The sequence below is a fragment of the Falco biarmicus genome, chromosome 4, assembly GCF_023638135.1.
Source record: "Falco biarmicus isolate bFalBia1 chromosome 4, bFalBia1.pri, whole genome shotgun sequence".
NCBI lineage: Eukaryota > Metazoa > Chordata > Aves > Falconiformes > Falconidae > Falco > Falco biarmicus.
In genome coordinates, this window is record NC_079291.1 from 57,579,206 (window position 1) to 57,596,105 (window position 16,900).

General features: G+C 39.7%; 1 protein-coding gene across 3 annotated transcripts in view; it reads right to left on the minus strand.

The window, feature by feature from the left end:
• The window catches only part of CRHR2 (corticotropin releasing hormone receptor 2), a 160,248-nt gene that overhangs the window by 30,091 nt on the left and 113,257 nt on the right, over nucleotides 1–16,900 (minus strand). For all 3 annotated transcript variants that reach the window (XM_056338268.1, XM_056338269.1, XM_056338270.1), the window contains 2 exons: nucleotides 15,918–15,978; nucleotides 8,375–8,447 (listed from right to left, as the gene is read on the minus strand). In XM_056338268.1, coding sequence (XP_056194243.1) covers nucleotides 8,375–8,447; nucleotides 15,918–15,978 — 134 coding nt within the window. The remainder of the gene's footprint in view (nucleotides 1–8,374; nucleotides 8,448–15,917; nucleotides 15,979–16,900) is intronic.

Below are 16,900 nucleotides of genomic sequence, written 5' to 3' on the forward strand. Positions count from 1 at the left end.
GGCACTGATCAGTTATAATCTGAACATACAAACCCAGAAGCTCTTTTGAACCAAAATTAACCTTTCAGTGAAAGATTTTGGTCACAAGAACTTTCTGTCATAAAACCCAAACTCCATTTGAGAGGAAATTTATCTCCCTCAGTGAGATGAAATAGCCAGAATATTCCCAGATGCACAAAAGAGGGAATGCTGACAAAGAAGTGAAAGTTTCTTTGCAGTTTTCCTTGAGTTCAGGAGTTTAAATGGGAAGTCATTAAGCTCTTACCCTTCTCTTTTGAGAGTTTAATGGGCAACTAGCATTTATTTTGCTCATTCCTGTTGGGCTTTCTATTTTATGCTTCACAGAAAGCTTGTAATTCTGTGATTCCTAGAATGTTTGCTTCTCTTCACTACCAGGAAACATAAATATTATTCTATTTAGACTTTGCATTTTTATGCAGTTTGGTATAAACAATCCCAAGATTAAATAACTCAAATTGGCATCAGAGCAGTCATTTTTGCTGGAGCATTATATACGGTCATCCTGACCTCAACTGAATAGTCTGCCAGTTTATTAGTGCCTTGTTTTAATTGTGCTATCCTACTGTCCTGACATGATACTCAGTCAGGGAATTTTATTACACAAGTTTCCCTTTCAAAAGTCACAGGCATGACAATGACTCCCTTTGGCATACAGGGAAGTGCTGGAAAATCAGGAATAATGAGATGTGATTAAGAAGAGCAAGGCATAATGTGGTGGATGGTCATGATCAGCGAAACTGTGTAAGAGACTTCCTAGAGCAGCAGTGAAAGACCAACCCTCCCAGCAAGCAGAGCAGGACTATACACATCCTGAAGATTATACAGGATGGAGTCATGTTTTGGTGGGGAAGGGAGAGAGTGGTAAATGAGCAGACAGCTTCCTTAACTGGTGTCTGTGTTACACATCAGCACACAGACCCTTGCCTTTGCCCACACTGTCACCTAAACCGAAGTTCAAACGCAACTCCAGTCCTAGCTGGGATCATGCCATTTCCTCACTAGAGCCCTGCATCACGCATGAACATGTTCACAGCCTCTTTTCCAATCTTATAAGCCCATCTGTGATCCTCTTAACACTTTGCTGGTCCTTCTGTCTCTCCTGAATCACCTTGTATTGAAAAAGCTTTGTTAAAAAACTGCAGGTCACTGCCCAGCCAAGTCAGCTACCATGGGGTCTCCAGTCACATGTGACCCCACAGAGCTCTTCTCCAACTATCTCACTTGACAAGCCAGGAACACACTGAATGTTGCAACACCAGTAAACACATACCCTTGCAAAAATAACAACGGCATGCAGGGAGTTCCTGCCTGAGCTGAGTGATAGCCCCTTGACAATGAACTAATCACACCAGCACACTGAAAATCACCGAGATGACACGACAGCCTAAACCATGGGCATACTACCGTGACTAGTCCACCTGGCAGCAATCCAGGCTGGGCAGGTTTAAGTTGCCTTGTGTTGACAGTACAAATCATAAGAGAAGACTCAAGAGAGATTCTTCCTCCAAAGAGGAACCATCCAGCAACTCACTGATGAAATGTGATTTCCTATCTGGAAAGTACTCTGAATATGACTTGACAGAATGAATTTTGGACAAAGTTTTCTGGGCAACCGCTGCTGGTCACATGAGTTTCTTATTGGAATATCTCCGTGGAATATCTCACAAACTGAATTAGAAATGATAGAAAGAAAGAGACATTGTAGGAGTGTACACGGTATTGAACACCTTGTTTGACACTACTGAATCCACAGCTATAAAATGTAAACAAAAAGATAATAATAGCAATGATGGCAGAATTGGAGATAAATTCTGGATGGACCGTAATCAAATTAGCATATTATCTTTATCCTATGTGTAGCTATGACAGCATGCTTGCAAACCAGTGGAAATTATGATAAATGTTTTGTAAGAAATACTAAGGGATGTAAACAGTTTGCAGGTCATGAGCTACAACCTTGGTAGCAGTGGAAGAACTGGGAATCTGCAGAGAGAATTAGATTGAAACAGCACAATAGGAAAACTATCGGCTATCCTGTGGCCCAGGAAAAAAAAAAAAAGCCAGTCATATAGGAAGGAGAAGGGAAAAGGAAAAAGATATATTAATAATAATAACAACAACAACCACCACCAATACTACTACTACTACTACTACTACTAGTTCTCAGTCTCTGAACAGAACAATGCAGAAGTGGAAGCATAAGTGTGAAGAGAGCACAGACTAACAAAATACGCAGAGAAGCAGTTATATCAGCAAGGAAGATGGTTGCACAGAACTAGGGAATGTTTTTCAGAAAAAAATAAAAAGGAAATGCATACAGATTTATACCTAGGTACAATGCTTCCAAATATAAAATGGCAAGTGAAAAAACCTTTATGACTTTTTTAAAAGATCAAAAGGAAGGAACTTTAGCAATGTGGATTGCAATATTTTGAGTGGAGCATTACTGTCAAGTGTCCTGGTTTTGACTGAGATAGAGTTAATTTTCTTCCTAGTTGCTGGTACAGTGCTTTGGGTTTGGACTTAGTAGGAGAATAAAGTTGATAACACGCTGATGTTTCAGTTGTCACTAAGCAGCACATACTCTAAGTCAAGGGCTTTTCAGTTTCCCGTGCTCTGCCAGTGAGGAGGTACACAAGAAGCTGGGAGGGAGCAGAGTCAGGACAACTGATCCAGGGGAGCCAAAGCATCAAGCAAAAGGAAGCGAAGATCAAGATTAAGATGCACTACAAATTTTATCTATTGGAATATATCAGAAAAGGACGGATTCTATAAATATTAAGTTGCTTAATAAACCTATTTCCTCTACCTGCAATACTCCTAAAGGTATATTGGAAAAAGATGTCTGTAACAGGATAGCAGAAAGATGGCTCTGCTCTTCAGAAGTGTAAATGCCTTTGTGGTGTTAGGATAATCATGGAAAAGCAGGCAGCAGCACATTTCAAGAAAAAAATATATGTGTGAACACTACAGTATTGTTACACTGATAAACTAGGACATGAGATGGGAAGAATTACTGAGTCAACTCCTATAACTATTGTAAATAGTTGGATTGAAACATCCTTTGCACAAGTGGGCAATATCACATAAATTTTTACTATGCCCTCACTTTTATTGGAAAATAGTTAATGAAGCATACTTCGGTGAGTGCTAGAAGTCTTGTTAGCTTATGTCATTTATGACAATTTCCTTTTTGTCAATAATACTAATAAGCTTAAGTACCTCCACTCTCCTCTGTGATATAAAAAACACCATATCTTTCCACAGTATTGGCTTTGAAAAACTAAACAAACTCAAATATTTACTGAAACTCTTTTTATGACATGGTCTTCCAGAACATCAGCCAGTGACTGCTACATACAAGATATTGCTCTATCCCATAACCTGAAGCTGAGTTGGAGCTGGACAAATTCTTTGCAAGCACTCTAAAGAAAATAATTTATAGAAATAAGGTGTAAGGAGGAAGAATTACATGGTTTGTGAAGTCCTCTGAAAGTCAGCATGGGGACAAGAGAGATCCAGCAGTCCACTCAGGTTTCTCAAAGCAATTAAAATTCGTTTCTCTAAAGGCTCCTATAGAAATGTGGTTGTTAGAAGTTTGGAGGGAAGAGCATTATGATAGAAACACAAGAAAGAAAGGGTAGCAATATAGATTTATATAGTCTGTTTTCTCGATGGAGAGAGGCTACTGATAGATCTGTGCTGTTTTACAGAGACCTGAGTGATCTATAAAAGGGAATGAAGGGCAGGCTACAAGGTTTTTAGTTACACTTAGCTATTCAGGATAGCATAAATAAAGGCTGATTGCAAATTGCTGTACAGGGACTCACAAAACTAAGTGACCAGGCAATAAAATGGCACATGAAATCACATGATATAAAGGTAACACAATGTGGAAGTAAAGCGATCTTTGCATGAAGAGTTATGAGCTCTGGGTATTTTCATTTACAAAAGAAATGTTGGAATTACACCTGGCTCCCTGAAAACTTCACCTCAGTTCCCAGCAGTACTCAAGAAAGGAAACAAAAAATGTTTGGAATTACCAAAGAAAAAGAAAATAAAACAGACCACAGGATGCTGCTACAAAAATCCATTTGTGTTGTCACACCTTGAGTACTGGGGCAAGCTTTGATCTTGCCATCACAAAAATGCTGTCATTAATGATTAGCACATCACAAAGACCACTTCAGTACATGTGGCAGCTGTCTCCTGAACAAAATTCTACAATGCAATAAGGACAAGCCCATCTTCTTAAGGACACTTAACTCTTCTACAGCACTTGTCATCCAGGAATCTCAAAGCATTTTACAAAGGAAGGTAAGTATCATTAAGCCTGCTTTATAGTTGGGGAAACTGAGACCCAAAGCAGCAATCTAACTTGTTGAAAAGTGAATAGCTGATGAAGGCAGAGACAGAAATGAACTCCACCTCTTCCTATCAGCTCATATACCCACTTATACCAGCAGTTAATTGAATGTGGTGAATTATTTTCAGAGACCAAAAAAGCAGAGGTTAGAAAACTGTTCAGTTTTCAAGCACAAGAGAAAAAAAAATCTATTAAAGCTGAATGTAAGGTTTGAGAAAACCTAAATATTTGATCTGCCTGTTCAAAAAACTGAAAATGTAATACATTTTAGCTCTGACAAATATTGCAGAGCAGTTCATATCTGGGGTCAATTCACAACAGTATTTATTGACAAAAAAAGCAGCCCAGTTAACTGCCTCCAGTGCCTATCTGCTGAGGTTCATTCTCTGATCTTGCTGTGTTTTCATGGTTCACCGGTTCTTTGACAGAGATTACATTTAAAATTGCACATAAGAAAGGTATTTTTCTTAATAAAATCGGGCTGAAATTCAGTTCCCTGGCATGTATTTCCAACTCTTTGTCCTTTATTTACCTTCAGAGAGGGATGTATGATCAAAACTTGGTTATGCCAGTCTGAGGAAAGATACCAGAATTTTAAAAAACACTAATTTGAAAAATTAGTGAAATGTTGTGAATATACTTATTAGTAAATATACTTAGTGAAAATACTTAACACAGTGTGTTTTTCTAGTGCTATCAGAAACTGAATTTCAAAGCATCCAATATACTGAATGGTTAGATCTCTCCTGGGATATGTTGAAGTCAAAATCCATTCAGGAATGAAACAAAGGATGATTACCTACATTTTCTCCCTCACATTTTTGTCAATAAAAGTACAGGTTTCTCACTCAATATTCAGGATCAGCATTTATACCCGGTTTCCTTTGCCTCTGAAATTGCATCTGAAATTGTCTCTGAAATTGTTTCCCCATTTTCAGCCCAAGACAATGTTCAAGTTTCTTGGGAAGTAGGAAAGCAATCAAACAAATCTATTGCACTGTTCAAGGTTTTTGTACCCTGAGATATAACAGAGAATAATATGGTTTAAAGATGGACTTGAGTATTGCTACTGTGACAAATGGACTTTATTTCTGGCCAATCTTTATTTCTTAGTGAGGATTAGAATTCCTGCATGACGTGTTTCTTGGTGTTATACTACCTTGGGCTGCAGCAGTTAAATGCATGGAGGCAAGAAAATGCGACAAAAAAACCCGGCGGAAAGAATTTTTGACAGATGAAATTCTCCTCTCTTTTAAAAAGACTCAACATCTTTAGAAGCATGTTTGATCCCTCTGGAACTAAGAATATTTACCAACAAAAGCACTCTAATCATATCACCACTTGCTGGTATAATGATGCTTCTTGAATACGTAATGATGCTGCCTGTGTCTAACAGGTAACCAAAACTTTACACTGGGCACTTGGCTCTTAACTAAAGTGGGTGACACCAACTTTAACTGCCACAGCCTGAGTGCTCACATGTTGACATTTGATGGAATTTTTGGACTTTTAGTTTTTAGTGTGAACTCTCTTTTGGAAATAACATTAATTTCTCCTAGTAACATTCATGTCTCTAACTTTCCAGCAGTACACAGGGACAGTTCTCTCGCAGAATTGTCCTGAATGTGATTTCATAAAACATGAACTTCAGCTGAACATTTCAATTCTTTGTTAGTTGAAATCCAACTCATTAGCTGTGACTGAAGGAGGTCACAGGTTTGTATGTTTTTTTAAATCTTTGTATCTTCCATTTCTGGCGACCATTGTTCACTGGAGGGAAGAGCAGTACTTTGTCCCCACCTGTGTTAAGGCAGAGGCATACTGATGTGCTGGGGTGTGTGTGTAACTTTTGACTGCATCCCCCTGGGTACTTGGCAGACGCCACACTTCAGTGCTCTTTACCCAGCATTTCCTCACATCGCCCTCGAAAGGGTCAGCGACTATAATAATAATAAGTGATGCTTGAGTCATTACATACGATTTGATTTTCACATAAAGATCAAAAAATGAGGCTGACAGCTTGCTTTAACACACTGCAGAGTTGTGTATCTTAATTAGAAACACAAGACTCAACTGTCAGTTTAAAAGAAAAAAAGGGTGAGGCAGGGTGGGGGGTGGGGGGCAACACATTTTAGCTATCAGGAGTGTACTTAACAGGACTTTTCAGGTTTGCCTTTTAGATTATATTTCCAGAGAGCTCTTTTCCTCACCCAGCAGCGCTTTCTGATGGGAGTAACCCCAAGGAGAAGTAAGGGCTTGCCCTTATGTTATTCCTCTAAATCATATCAGCTGCTTTCCACCCCACAGTGCAATTACTGTTGTTATCTCATTAGAGTTTTAATTAGAGCTCAAGTTCAGGCTAACGTAGAAAGGTTTAACACACAGTGTCAGTTCAGGGCAGTATAGTTATTGGCTCAGTTTAGAGGGGTCTCAAGGCTGCTCTAAATTAGAGGTAGATATAATGACGTGTATATAAAGAGCCAGCCTCCAACTGCACCCCCATTCTCTGTGCCTCTTTGGGGTCTTTAAATAGAAAGTGCTGTTCTGGGGAGAACAAAGCTGTTTTCATGACTCTAAGCCACCTATGGTATCTGCCAGAGATGCTACGCAAGGATTCTCCACATCTTGTTGATTAAAGGTGTTATGGATTCACAGCCTTCTGGGCAACGATGTGAAAAGTAAATGCTCTGAGAATTGGAAACCTGCTACCTTGTGTTGTCTGTATAGGATTTGTTTGTGAGTTAAGTCTCTGTGTCCATGAGCCAATTTACTATGAGGCTCTTTGTGGTTTTGGGATGGCTCCCCTGCTGACACGCAGTTATATTGTGGGTATCATACCACTTGTATTTCTTGCCTTAGAACATAAATAAAAGATTTTTTTTACATTTAAACATACTCCTACTATGTTTTTCTCTTTTCAGCTACGCACAATACAATTTGGTTGCTGCATCTTAACAATTAACCCAGAAATTAACTCTCCTGACTTCAGCTTAGGAAACATTCAGATGAGTAGCTGGCTTCCTATGCAACGGAGAAGCTTTTTTTAATGCTGAATCACATGAAAGGCACAGCGCTGACAAGGTGAGACCACAAGACTTTTTAGCTTTGAAAAAGCTGGCAGTGGCTTCCTATTCTGGAGCACTTACACATTTCTTCATGGGTCCTGGAGAGGCATAAGGGACAGATATATTAAGTCTTGGTTCCCTAAGAGAGGGGACTCCACTGAGCCCTGTAGATTCTCTGTTTGGACATCTGCCTTCCTCCTAGGTGGCTTTTACCACAAAGGAATGGAACAAAAGAATCAGGTTTTTCAGTGTTGTCCTTTCTAATAGCACTGATCTTTTCTATCCATACCCAATATTTTCTGGGAAAAGATCACTGCGCTTTAGTTGAAGGTTTGAAATTGTTTATGAATGAGCTTCCTTCTTCCTCTGCCTACTGTTCATTGGCACAGGAGACTGTGTTGGGTAAACAGATAAACAGCCTGTGACTGTAGGCGGCACTGAAAAGGAAACAACAGGAAAGCTGGCAAACGCACAGCAATAGTAGGAGTGTAGAAGATGTAGATGACCCTACAAGCAGAGGCAATTCCCTACCATAATTACTTCATTTTTCTAATCAATGTGCATGATTGAATCGCCCTAGTTCTCAAGAGCCTCAAGTGGATGATCAGATATGGTAAGGTACCTCCCGTTTTTAAACATTTTTTCTTCCCATATCTCAAAACATTGTACAAAAGGGCAGGCAAACTGTGTTACAGAGGGAAGATGAAAGAATGGGCTAAGGTCAAGGAAACAGCCAAAACCAGATCACTGCACTTCTGACTTGCAGTATTAGCTACTGTGGCAACTTCAGAGAACAGGTGAAGATGTTTGACCTTGTTTGTGTCTTATTTTACATAAAAGTAGATGTGGAACATCACAGATGCCTATCAAATTATCCCTCAGTGGGAGATGGCAGTGTCCTTCCACCCACATACACGCTTACCAGAAGAACAAGAATCACTGGCCCTTGATATATGTAGTCGATATATTTTCCTGGCTCTTTTCCAAACCAGCATCTGTAAGAAACAAAACAAGTAAGAAAATCACTTATAATGGGGAATATACTTTTAGATTATAATATCAAGGACACCATAGAGAGATGTTCCCTTATTCTGTGAGTCGGTTAATCATACATGTAATCAGTAAGTGATTGAGTTTTCTGCTGCAAAGCCACCTTTTCTTTGGACACAGATCTGAGCTCCATTTTGCCCTCCCATTAGACCATTCATATTTCCACTACTTTTTGGCTATTGCCCATGTAAATATTTCCAAGAAATGTGAGAATCTACTATAAGGAGGATGCAAAAATGCATCCTGCTGCATCTGAAAAACAGATGAAAGAAATATTCGATGTAAGGAAAAAAAATCTGTTATCTATTGCAGAGCCTGAAGACACTTAAACTCCATAAAGTAAAGGCTGTTACAGCAAATACGTCTCAAGTTGCATGGAAATGGTGTCTAAATACGGCACTGGATGAATAAGGAGTTCACCTCATTGGCTTTGAACCACGCTGGTGACCACCAAATCCAGCATACAGTACAGACATCACTTGAAGCTAGCAAATACCTGATCAAACATCACCAAAGGGAAAACAACTCAGGTTAAGTGAAACGACAGGTAAACTGAAGGGCCTCAAACTAGCAGGGAGCCTGGATGTGTCATGTGTCACTGAGTGCTGGCTTGACTTTCACTTCTGCTAATTACAAGTATTTTCTCCCTGTTGTGTTATACAATAGACTAAACCTGTGATTTCACAGAAACCCATATTGATGTTCATTTCATTCTCTTAACTGAGAGTAATAAATCAGTTATATTTATGTCAGTAAGTGAATCATAAACTGGGCTTAAGTCTGGACTCAATAATTTATACCATTACGTTTTCCTCGGTGCAGTTTTGGCCCAGGACAAACAATAGCCAACTCCAAAACTATTCCTGGGGAATAAAACTGGAGCTAGCATGAGCCAGAGGACATTCCCAATAGTCTACAAACTGCAGCTACCTTGATTTTGAGGCCAAGAGGGTTTAATAATATGGATGTGAACTACTCCATGCTATTTGGAACCAGTCCCAGGAACGATTCCAGGCCCAGGAAATTTAATATTACAGATACAGCCACATGGTCTGGATCCTGGTTCCGCCAAGTGGAGACAACTTTGCGATCATAATGCCTAAAGGTTTAGTTCACTGGAGCTCCAGTTCCCTTAGGAAGTAGGTTTTGGAGTTCAAGGGTCTGAGAGTTTTCTTCCTTTTTGTTGATACCGTATAACAAGTCTACACAGCAAAAATTGCGCAAAAGATAATCCTAGTGCCACTGGAGACATGGAGTCAGGTGCAGATTTGCAATTTTACAAGCATGCAAGAATTAACACTTGTTGCCTTAAAGGGGTTGCAGTCTGTAAGAAACAACTGCAGAAGTTCAAGGCAAATAAACTGAGATAAGGAAAGCTATGGTTTGGATGGAATTGTTTTGAATCATATAATGCCCCCAAAGCCTTTCTCCAAGATGTGTTGTTTGCTAAAACAGAAGGAGCTGTTTCTCCACTGCAAAATGCTCTTACTGAACTGACTGTTCAGAAATGCTGAGATACGCAGCAAGTATCTAGGATACAGTATCACACAATCATTTGCCTTTTCTTGACTCGATTTCTACATCTTTTAAGTTCCAAATGAATGAGAGAGCTCTGAATATTTTATAAATATAAAACATGTCTGTTATTCCCTGGTGCACTGACTGCAGATTACTGTAAATAGATAATTTTGCAACTGATCTTCCAAAATCTGGTGATGATAGCAAGACTTGGAATAAGGTACTTCCTCCAGCTAAGTTATCATCCAAGAAGAATCCCCAGGGCAGCCTTAAATGCATTAAACTGATATTATTCTTTTTTGTTAGGGATATTGAAAGATATGAAGAAAAATGAATTACAAGATATGTCAAGGCAGGAAACACAACTCTCTAGAACTTGCAAAACCTACTTTCGAGAGGTTTTTGAAGGGCATTTTAGGAGAATTGTTATCTGTTGCCTGAAACTCAGAGAATCAAGAGGTATTAGAAGAGGAGTTTCTGGGAAGCTGGCTGTTCTAGCAGAGGAATCTAGCAAAGGGACTAATAAGAAGCAGACTGAGGCATGTGGCAGAACTCAGTGGGTTAGAAAAAGTCAGAAAAGAATTTGGAACAGAGCTGGTAAACCACAGAAGACGTGACAGGGCAAAGGCTGCTCATTGCTCTTTGGTATTTAAATATTGATTAACTGTAAGACCATACTGAAGAGCAAAATGCTAATATTTATTAACTGAAGCCCCGTATTAGACCAAGGTTGCATTGAGTGAAGCATCATGTGTATATACACCCTTTCACACAATTTGAGGAACCATGGTTGTGGCCAAAGGTAGACTTCTACAACACAGGCACCTACAGAGGAGCTTGGTGCTCCAGATTCCTTCTGTAGTTAGTGGAGAAAAAGCAAGCAGCTTTTCTGGGATGGTGTTCATCTCATTAGGCTATGAAACACGCCTGTTTCATAGTAATTTAAACATTTCTAATACACCCATTAAATCAGATGAGTACCGGTGAGAGGCCAAGTATTTGCTAGTGACATTACATAAGTCTGCATTTCTCTAGCTGTATTTCATATTTACAGTCTAACTGTTCAAACTGGGTCCATAGCAGAAATATTGCAACGTTTCTGCCTGTCATCTTAACTCTTACTTTAAATCCAACATAAGCCATTATTTCTGCAATAAAATCAGCAATGGACATTTTTTTTTAAAACCAAAAAGAGAAACCTAAACCACTGAAAATTACTTGGTGCATCAGAATTTTAATTCCATCTGTATGAAACAAAAGCCATTTTCTATTTATTTTCTCTTTTTTTTTTTACCTCTGAAAAAATAAACAAATACCCCCTGAATATTGAAGAGGACAAATTAGGAAGACAGTTCTGATTATATTCAGATATGTAAACTCCCTTCTATTGAAAAGCACATTAATATTCTTCATAGTCCTCTGATAGTTCTTTATATAACAAAATCCACCGTTGGTTTTATAGTTATTGTTAATTAGACCTTACTAATGTTATTCCCATTACCAACTGTCCATCAATAAAATTACTACAATAATTCATAATCATTTGTGTGGGGTTTTTTATTGAGACTTAACAGCACATTTTTTCAGAGTTGTCAGATGTTGCTAAAGAACTGCTAAACCCCAGACAGGGTATTTGCCACAGTACCAATTATATTTGCCTTACTCTGCAGAACATGGTCTCTAGTAAGTACAAATATGAAAAAAGTTAAGAAGTTGATTGAAGCATTTTCTTAACATTCTTCCTGTGTGTTATTCTGAGCTTTCAAAGTGTTATGAGCTACAAAACTTGAACACCAGTTCAACCTTCAAACAACTTAAGTAACAATTGAAATGCATACTTGGATGAAGAAGTCTGCTATTTTGTTGGGAATTTTGGCTTGTTCACTGGGATATGCAAACACTCTTGGAAGCTGCAGGAGAGCTGCATGTCTTCTGCATGCGACCTGTTTACTAGGTCTGACCTCATGGGGGAATAGCACATGATTTTGTCAGTGGTCAAGATACACAGAGCTTTGCTGACTGGGGAGAGCAGCCTGTTTTCACAGAGTAGCTGAGGTTGGCAGGAACCTCTGGAGATTGTCTAGTCCACTCCCATGCTCAAAGCAGAGTCAGCAGAAGCAGGTTGCTCAGAGCTGTGCTCAGCTGGCTTTTGAGTAGCTCCAAAGATAAAAGACTTCACAACTTCCTTGGGCAACCTCTTCCAGTGTTCTACCACACTCACAACAAAAAGGCATTTTCTGATGTTCAGATGGAACTGTGCCACTGCCTCTTGTCCTGTCACTGGGCACCACTGAGAAGTATCTGGCTCTACCTTCTTCATATTCTCCTATAAGATGTTTATAAACATTGATAAGATCCCCCTGACCCTTCTCTCCAGGCTAAACGCTCCTAACCCTATCAGGTTCTCCTCATATGAGAGATGCTCCAGTATCCTGACTGCAATTATTTATCAAAGCCAGGGCTTAGTTTTTTCTCTTTTGTCTATAATTGCACACACAGAATTCAAATTAAAAGCATGGTTTCTATATCATCCTAGCACAGAGAAAGGATTTTGAAATGCCACTAAGTTTAAACTGTCCCAATGACTGATGGACTGGAGAGAAGAGATGATGAGTTAAATACACACACGTGCACACCTCACACACGTGTACCAGAGGTGCATTCCCACATGTGCTTCAGTTCAACCATTTAGCAGAATCTGCTCCTTTCCTCGACCCATGAGGCAGTGAGCAGGGGCGATCTGAGGTATCACGTGCTTTAATGCTTGAGAAAATGACTGAATATTTATGACAATTGACAGGCCCTCAACAAGTTATTAATCTCTTGTTTTGCTTTGGTTCATTTACTTTACTGAGTCTTCCCTGCCTATGACATTACTACAAATGTGAAAAGCAGATTTCATTTAATAGCCTTTGCCTTACAGCTTAATGCCCTTATTAGCTCTTCATTTACGAGTGCTCTGCCCATCTGCCTGGATGCACATGCTAAATGAAAGAAATGGCACTACTGAAGCATCCAGTCTTGATTTCTCAGAGTAAAGTACACAAACCTCAGCCCCACTGCTGACAATAAGCAAGCACAACACTGAGGCTCCAGGCCATTACTCCTCACCTTATGGTGCGCAGAAGCCAAAAGGACTTTCTCAATGCACGATACCTTGGGAGCAGCTATGATATGCAGTGAAGATGTGTGCAAAGGTTTCACTCCAAGACAAACACCAGCATTAAAGACAGGAAGGTGAAAACATCCCGAGATATTAGGTTTAATTGTCTGGGTCTGCCAAGAGTAACCTGGCACCTCTCTCATCAGTAAGCATGCGAGGCAAATGATGTACATGAGTTAGAGCATATGGGTTTGTCCACGACATGGGTTTAAAAGCACAAGCTCCATTTGAAAATCCACCCAAGGCAGGAAGCTTGAGCCTAGAAACTCAACAGGAACACCCTGGATATTCTGCATACCAATATAAGATAATTTTGTCTTTCTTGCCCTGCTGACTGTATTTTGTATCCTCCTTTCATTTGTTGTGCAGGATCTGGGCCAGTTACAACTTTGCTGGTGAAAGGTAGCACACATACCTAGACAAACATATCATGTCTTTTTTCATATCTGTGATACATCAAAGTGAGATTCCTTCACGTTCCCTTCGCAGGTATACAATGACGGCGAAAGAAGGCACTGGCACAGATTTCTCCATCCAGACATCTTGTGTGCAGTGTGATCACAGATGTTGTGGCATGTTTCTGTCAGGGGTCCTACTTTCTATTATTACTTTTGGGAGTGATGTGCCGTCTTCCAAAATTACGTGTTCAAACCTTGGTGTTGAACTCACTCACAACAGGAATGTTTAATGTGCATCGTCATTATTAAAGCACATGGTTTTGCCTCTCCAGATTTCAAGGCTGAAGGTTTTTTTGGTTATTTTGTTTTGTGCTGTTTAAGCAGACTAGTTCCTTTGGCTCTAGTTCTAGTGCTGAAAGTCCTGCTTCAGCACAATGAGACAGCTGCTATGCTGCCATAGCTTGTGAAAGGTAAAAAATTCAAGGAACCTGACCATGAAGCAGACCCAGAGCGTTCTGACCCTTTACCCATCCAGAAACAAGAAGGTCTGTGATCACAGAAATTAGGGAAATCTGGTGATATGAGGCTATCTGCCAGGCCAGACTGACTTGGACACTCAAGGAGCAGGTTCCAACTGAAGTTTTTCTGGCCATTTTGAGGCTGCAGTATGAGTTCTCCTGTACGATTACTGTAAGCAGGGATGGAATCGCACAAAACTTTTCCCTCAGTGAAGGGGTGTCTGTCTGATTGCCAGTATGTGTAATCCTGGGAGTTAGATTATCATCTTCAAAGCCACCATTTGCCCTGGTTTCAGGTGAGATAGAGTTAATTTTCTGCCTAGTAGCTGGTACAGTGGGTTTTGGATTTAGTATGAGAATAATGTTGATAACACATTGATATTTTAGTTGCTGCTGAGTTGTGCTTACTCTAAATCAAGGGCTTTTCAGTGTTCCGTGCTCTGCCAGTGAGCAGGGGCACAAGGAGATGGGAAGGAGCAGAGCCAGGAGAGCTGACCTGAAGTGGCCAGAGGGATATTCCATACCATAGAGGATCATGGCCAGTATATAAACTCGAGGGAGTTGGCCAGGGGGGAGATCGCTGCCTTGGGACTGGCTGGGTATTGGTCAGCAGGTGGTGAGCAATTGTATTGTGCATCATTTGGGATTTTTTCCCTTCCTTTTGGATTTTATACCTCTCCCCTTTTCTCCCCTTTTCATTACAATTGTTATAGTTGTTATTGTAATTATCATATTAATATTATTACTGTTATTATTACTATTGTTATTATTATGTTTCAATTATTAAATTGTTCTTCTCTCAACTCTCAAATTTTACCTTTTTCCCATTTTTTCCTTCCCATCCCACTGCAGGGAGGGGAAAGTGAGTGAGTGACTGCGTGGTACTTAGTTGCCAGCTGAAGTTAAACCACAAAATTGTTAAAGCTACAGAAGACAGATTGGTCAAGGGTTCAAAAGTTTGTGTGGAGTAAAGGGGAACTCAGTAGTGCATAATGGAATTCTTCCCATGCCTAATTTATTTAAGTCTAATTCATCCAACCTACTTTGGACATCCTTCCAGATGCGACGAAATGCACCCAGCTACTGTTTTGACTAATCACCGCTGATCATAAAAGACCACATATTGGTGCAAACACATACACCTACAAGGCAGACAATTTAATCAGATGTGCTATAGACAGACAAACACCATGGTCATATGAAAAACAGATTCATGGAGAAAGTATTTTTTTTTAAGGCTAGGGAAGGGAGCTGTAACAGACAATAGACATTGATCCAAACACTGGTTGAAAACTACAAGCTGAGCTATATCTGATCAGCATTGATGTTTGGGGGGAAAAGTCCCAAAGCACAGATGCCTCTTTATCTCCCATATTTTTCAATTTCATCCACTAACTGTTTCCAACTGGAAAAGCCAGAAACAGAAATACAAAATTTCCAGCCACAAGATTATTCTTGGCAGACTGTCAACTGAATTCTGCACACCCAGAAGGCTAAATCCTTAAGCACTCAAATGTAGCTTTTACCAAAGTCTTACTGAAGCAAAACTCCCATTGAAGGAGATTACCTTGACTAAATCATGTACAAAGCTATCAAATGAGAGCTTCAGGACTTGGACAAGGATGTTTGGGAAAGGTATTTTCAGCAGTTGACCCAAGTAGTGTTCTGAAATCTCAGATGGTCTGAATTTGGATGGAGGTGATTTGAACTTTCCTCTTTCCTATCAATCAGCCTCATTTCTAAATTACCAGTTCAGCCTGTAGGCATTTCTTAATTTATTTACAGAGCCACATAAACACAAATGTTAATGTCACTTACTGTTCATTTTCATAATATAGCTTGCCAATGGCCCAGGCAATGATGATTGGGCAAGGAATACCTGCAGGAGCAAAAAATCAGGAGTTAATCTTGTATGCATGTATGGATGTATGGATGGATGCATGGATGATACCAAAGCAGATTCAGACTTGTGTAAGGAGAGTCTTCATTAGTTAACTGGAAGACTTTAAATACAAGCGGTCCTGTCTTGGTATCCTTGAAACACAACAACTGCTAACACCTCCTTATGTATACATAAAAAAGATCATCTCAACAAGAGAAAACACTAGAACCAGTCAGAAAAGTCACTAAAAATATTAAAAAACACACATATATACCTATATTTCTATATAAGTAATCAGAACAATTTTGGCTGACTTAAAGGCAATTTTGGTCCCTTTTCATTTTCCTGCAGCTGATATGGCAAAATCTTAAAGACAGTATTTGGAGGTAGGTGTTCAGTTTTTCATTTCTTAGGCTGCAAGAAGCTTTTACACTTATTGGGATCTTAGCATGAAGTACATTTTAAGACTTTTCAACAGCTTTTTTAGTTGAGTCTTCCCTATGAAATAGGATTATGAGACAGAATCTCTTGATATCTCACAATACTAGAATTCATTCACTTTTTGCCCTTTCTAAAAGATCCCGCTCCTCTTAATTTTATATATATCACTCTACGACCTGCGCTGTGCAGTGCCCTCCATGTGTGCACATGAGTTCTCATCAACGCCGTGCATTTGCTTCACAGGGCTTGCTTTCTCTGTTGTAGCCAGGAGGTGCTACAGTAGTGTTCCTTGTGGGTGCAGCTTCAGTGCAGTAGATGAGGTGTCTTTGTACACTTACTGTCCCAGCAGTGCCATATCCTCTGCCTTCCAATTCCATTGTTATACCAGGCTCATGGCCAGAGCCTTGCCCTCATGCTTGTTTTGTGTTAGCCCTTCAGAGTCTAGCTGGTTTGAAGATTTGCTGGAGAAGGAAACTGG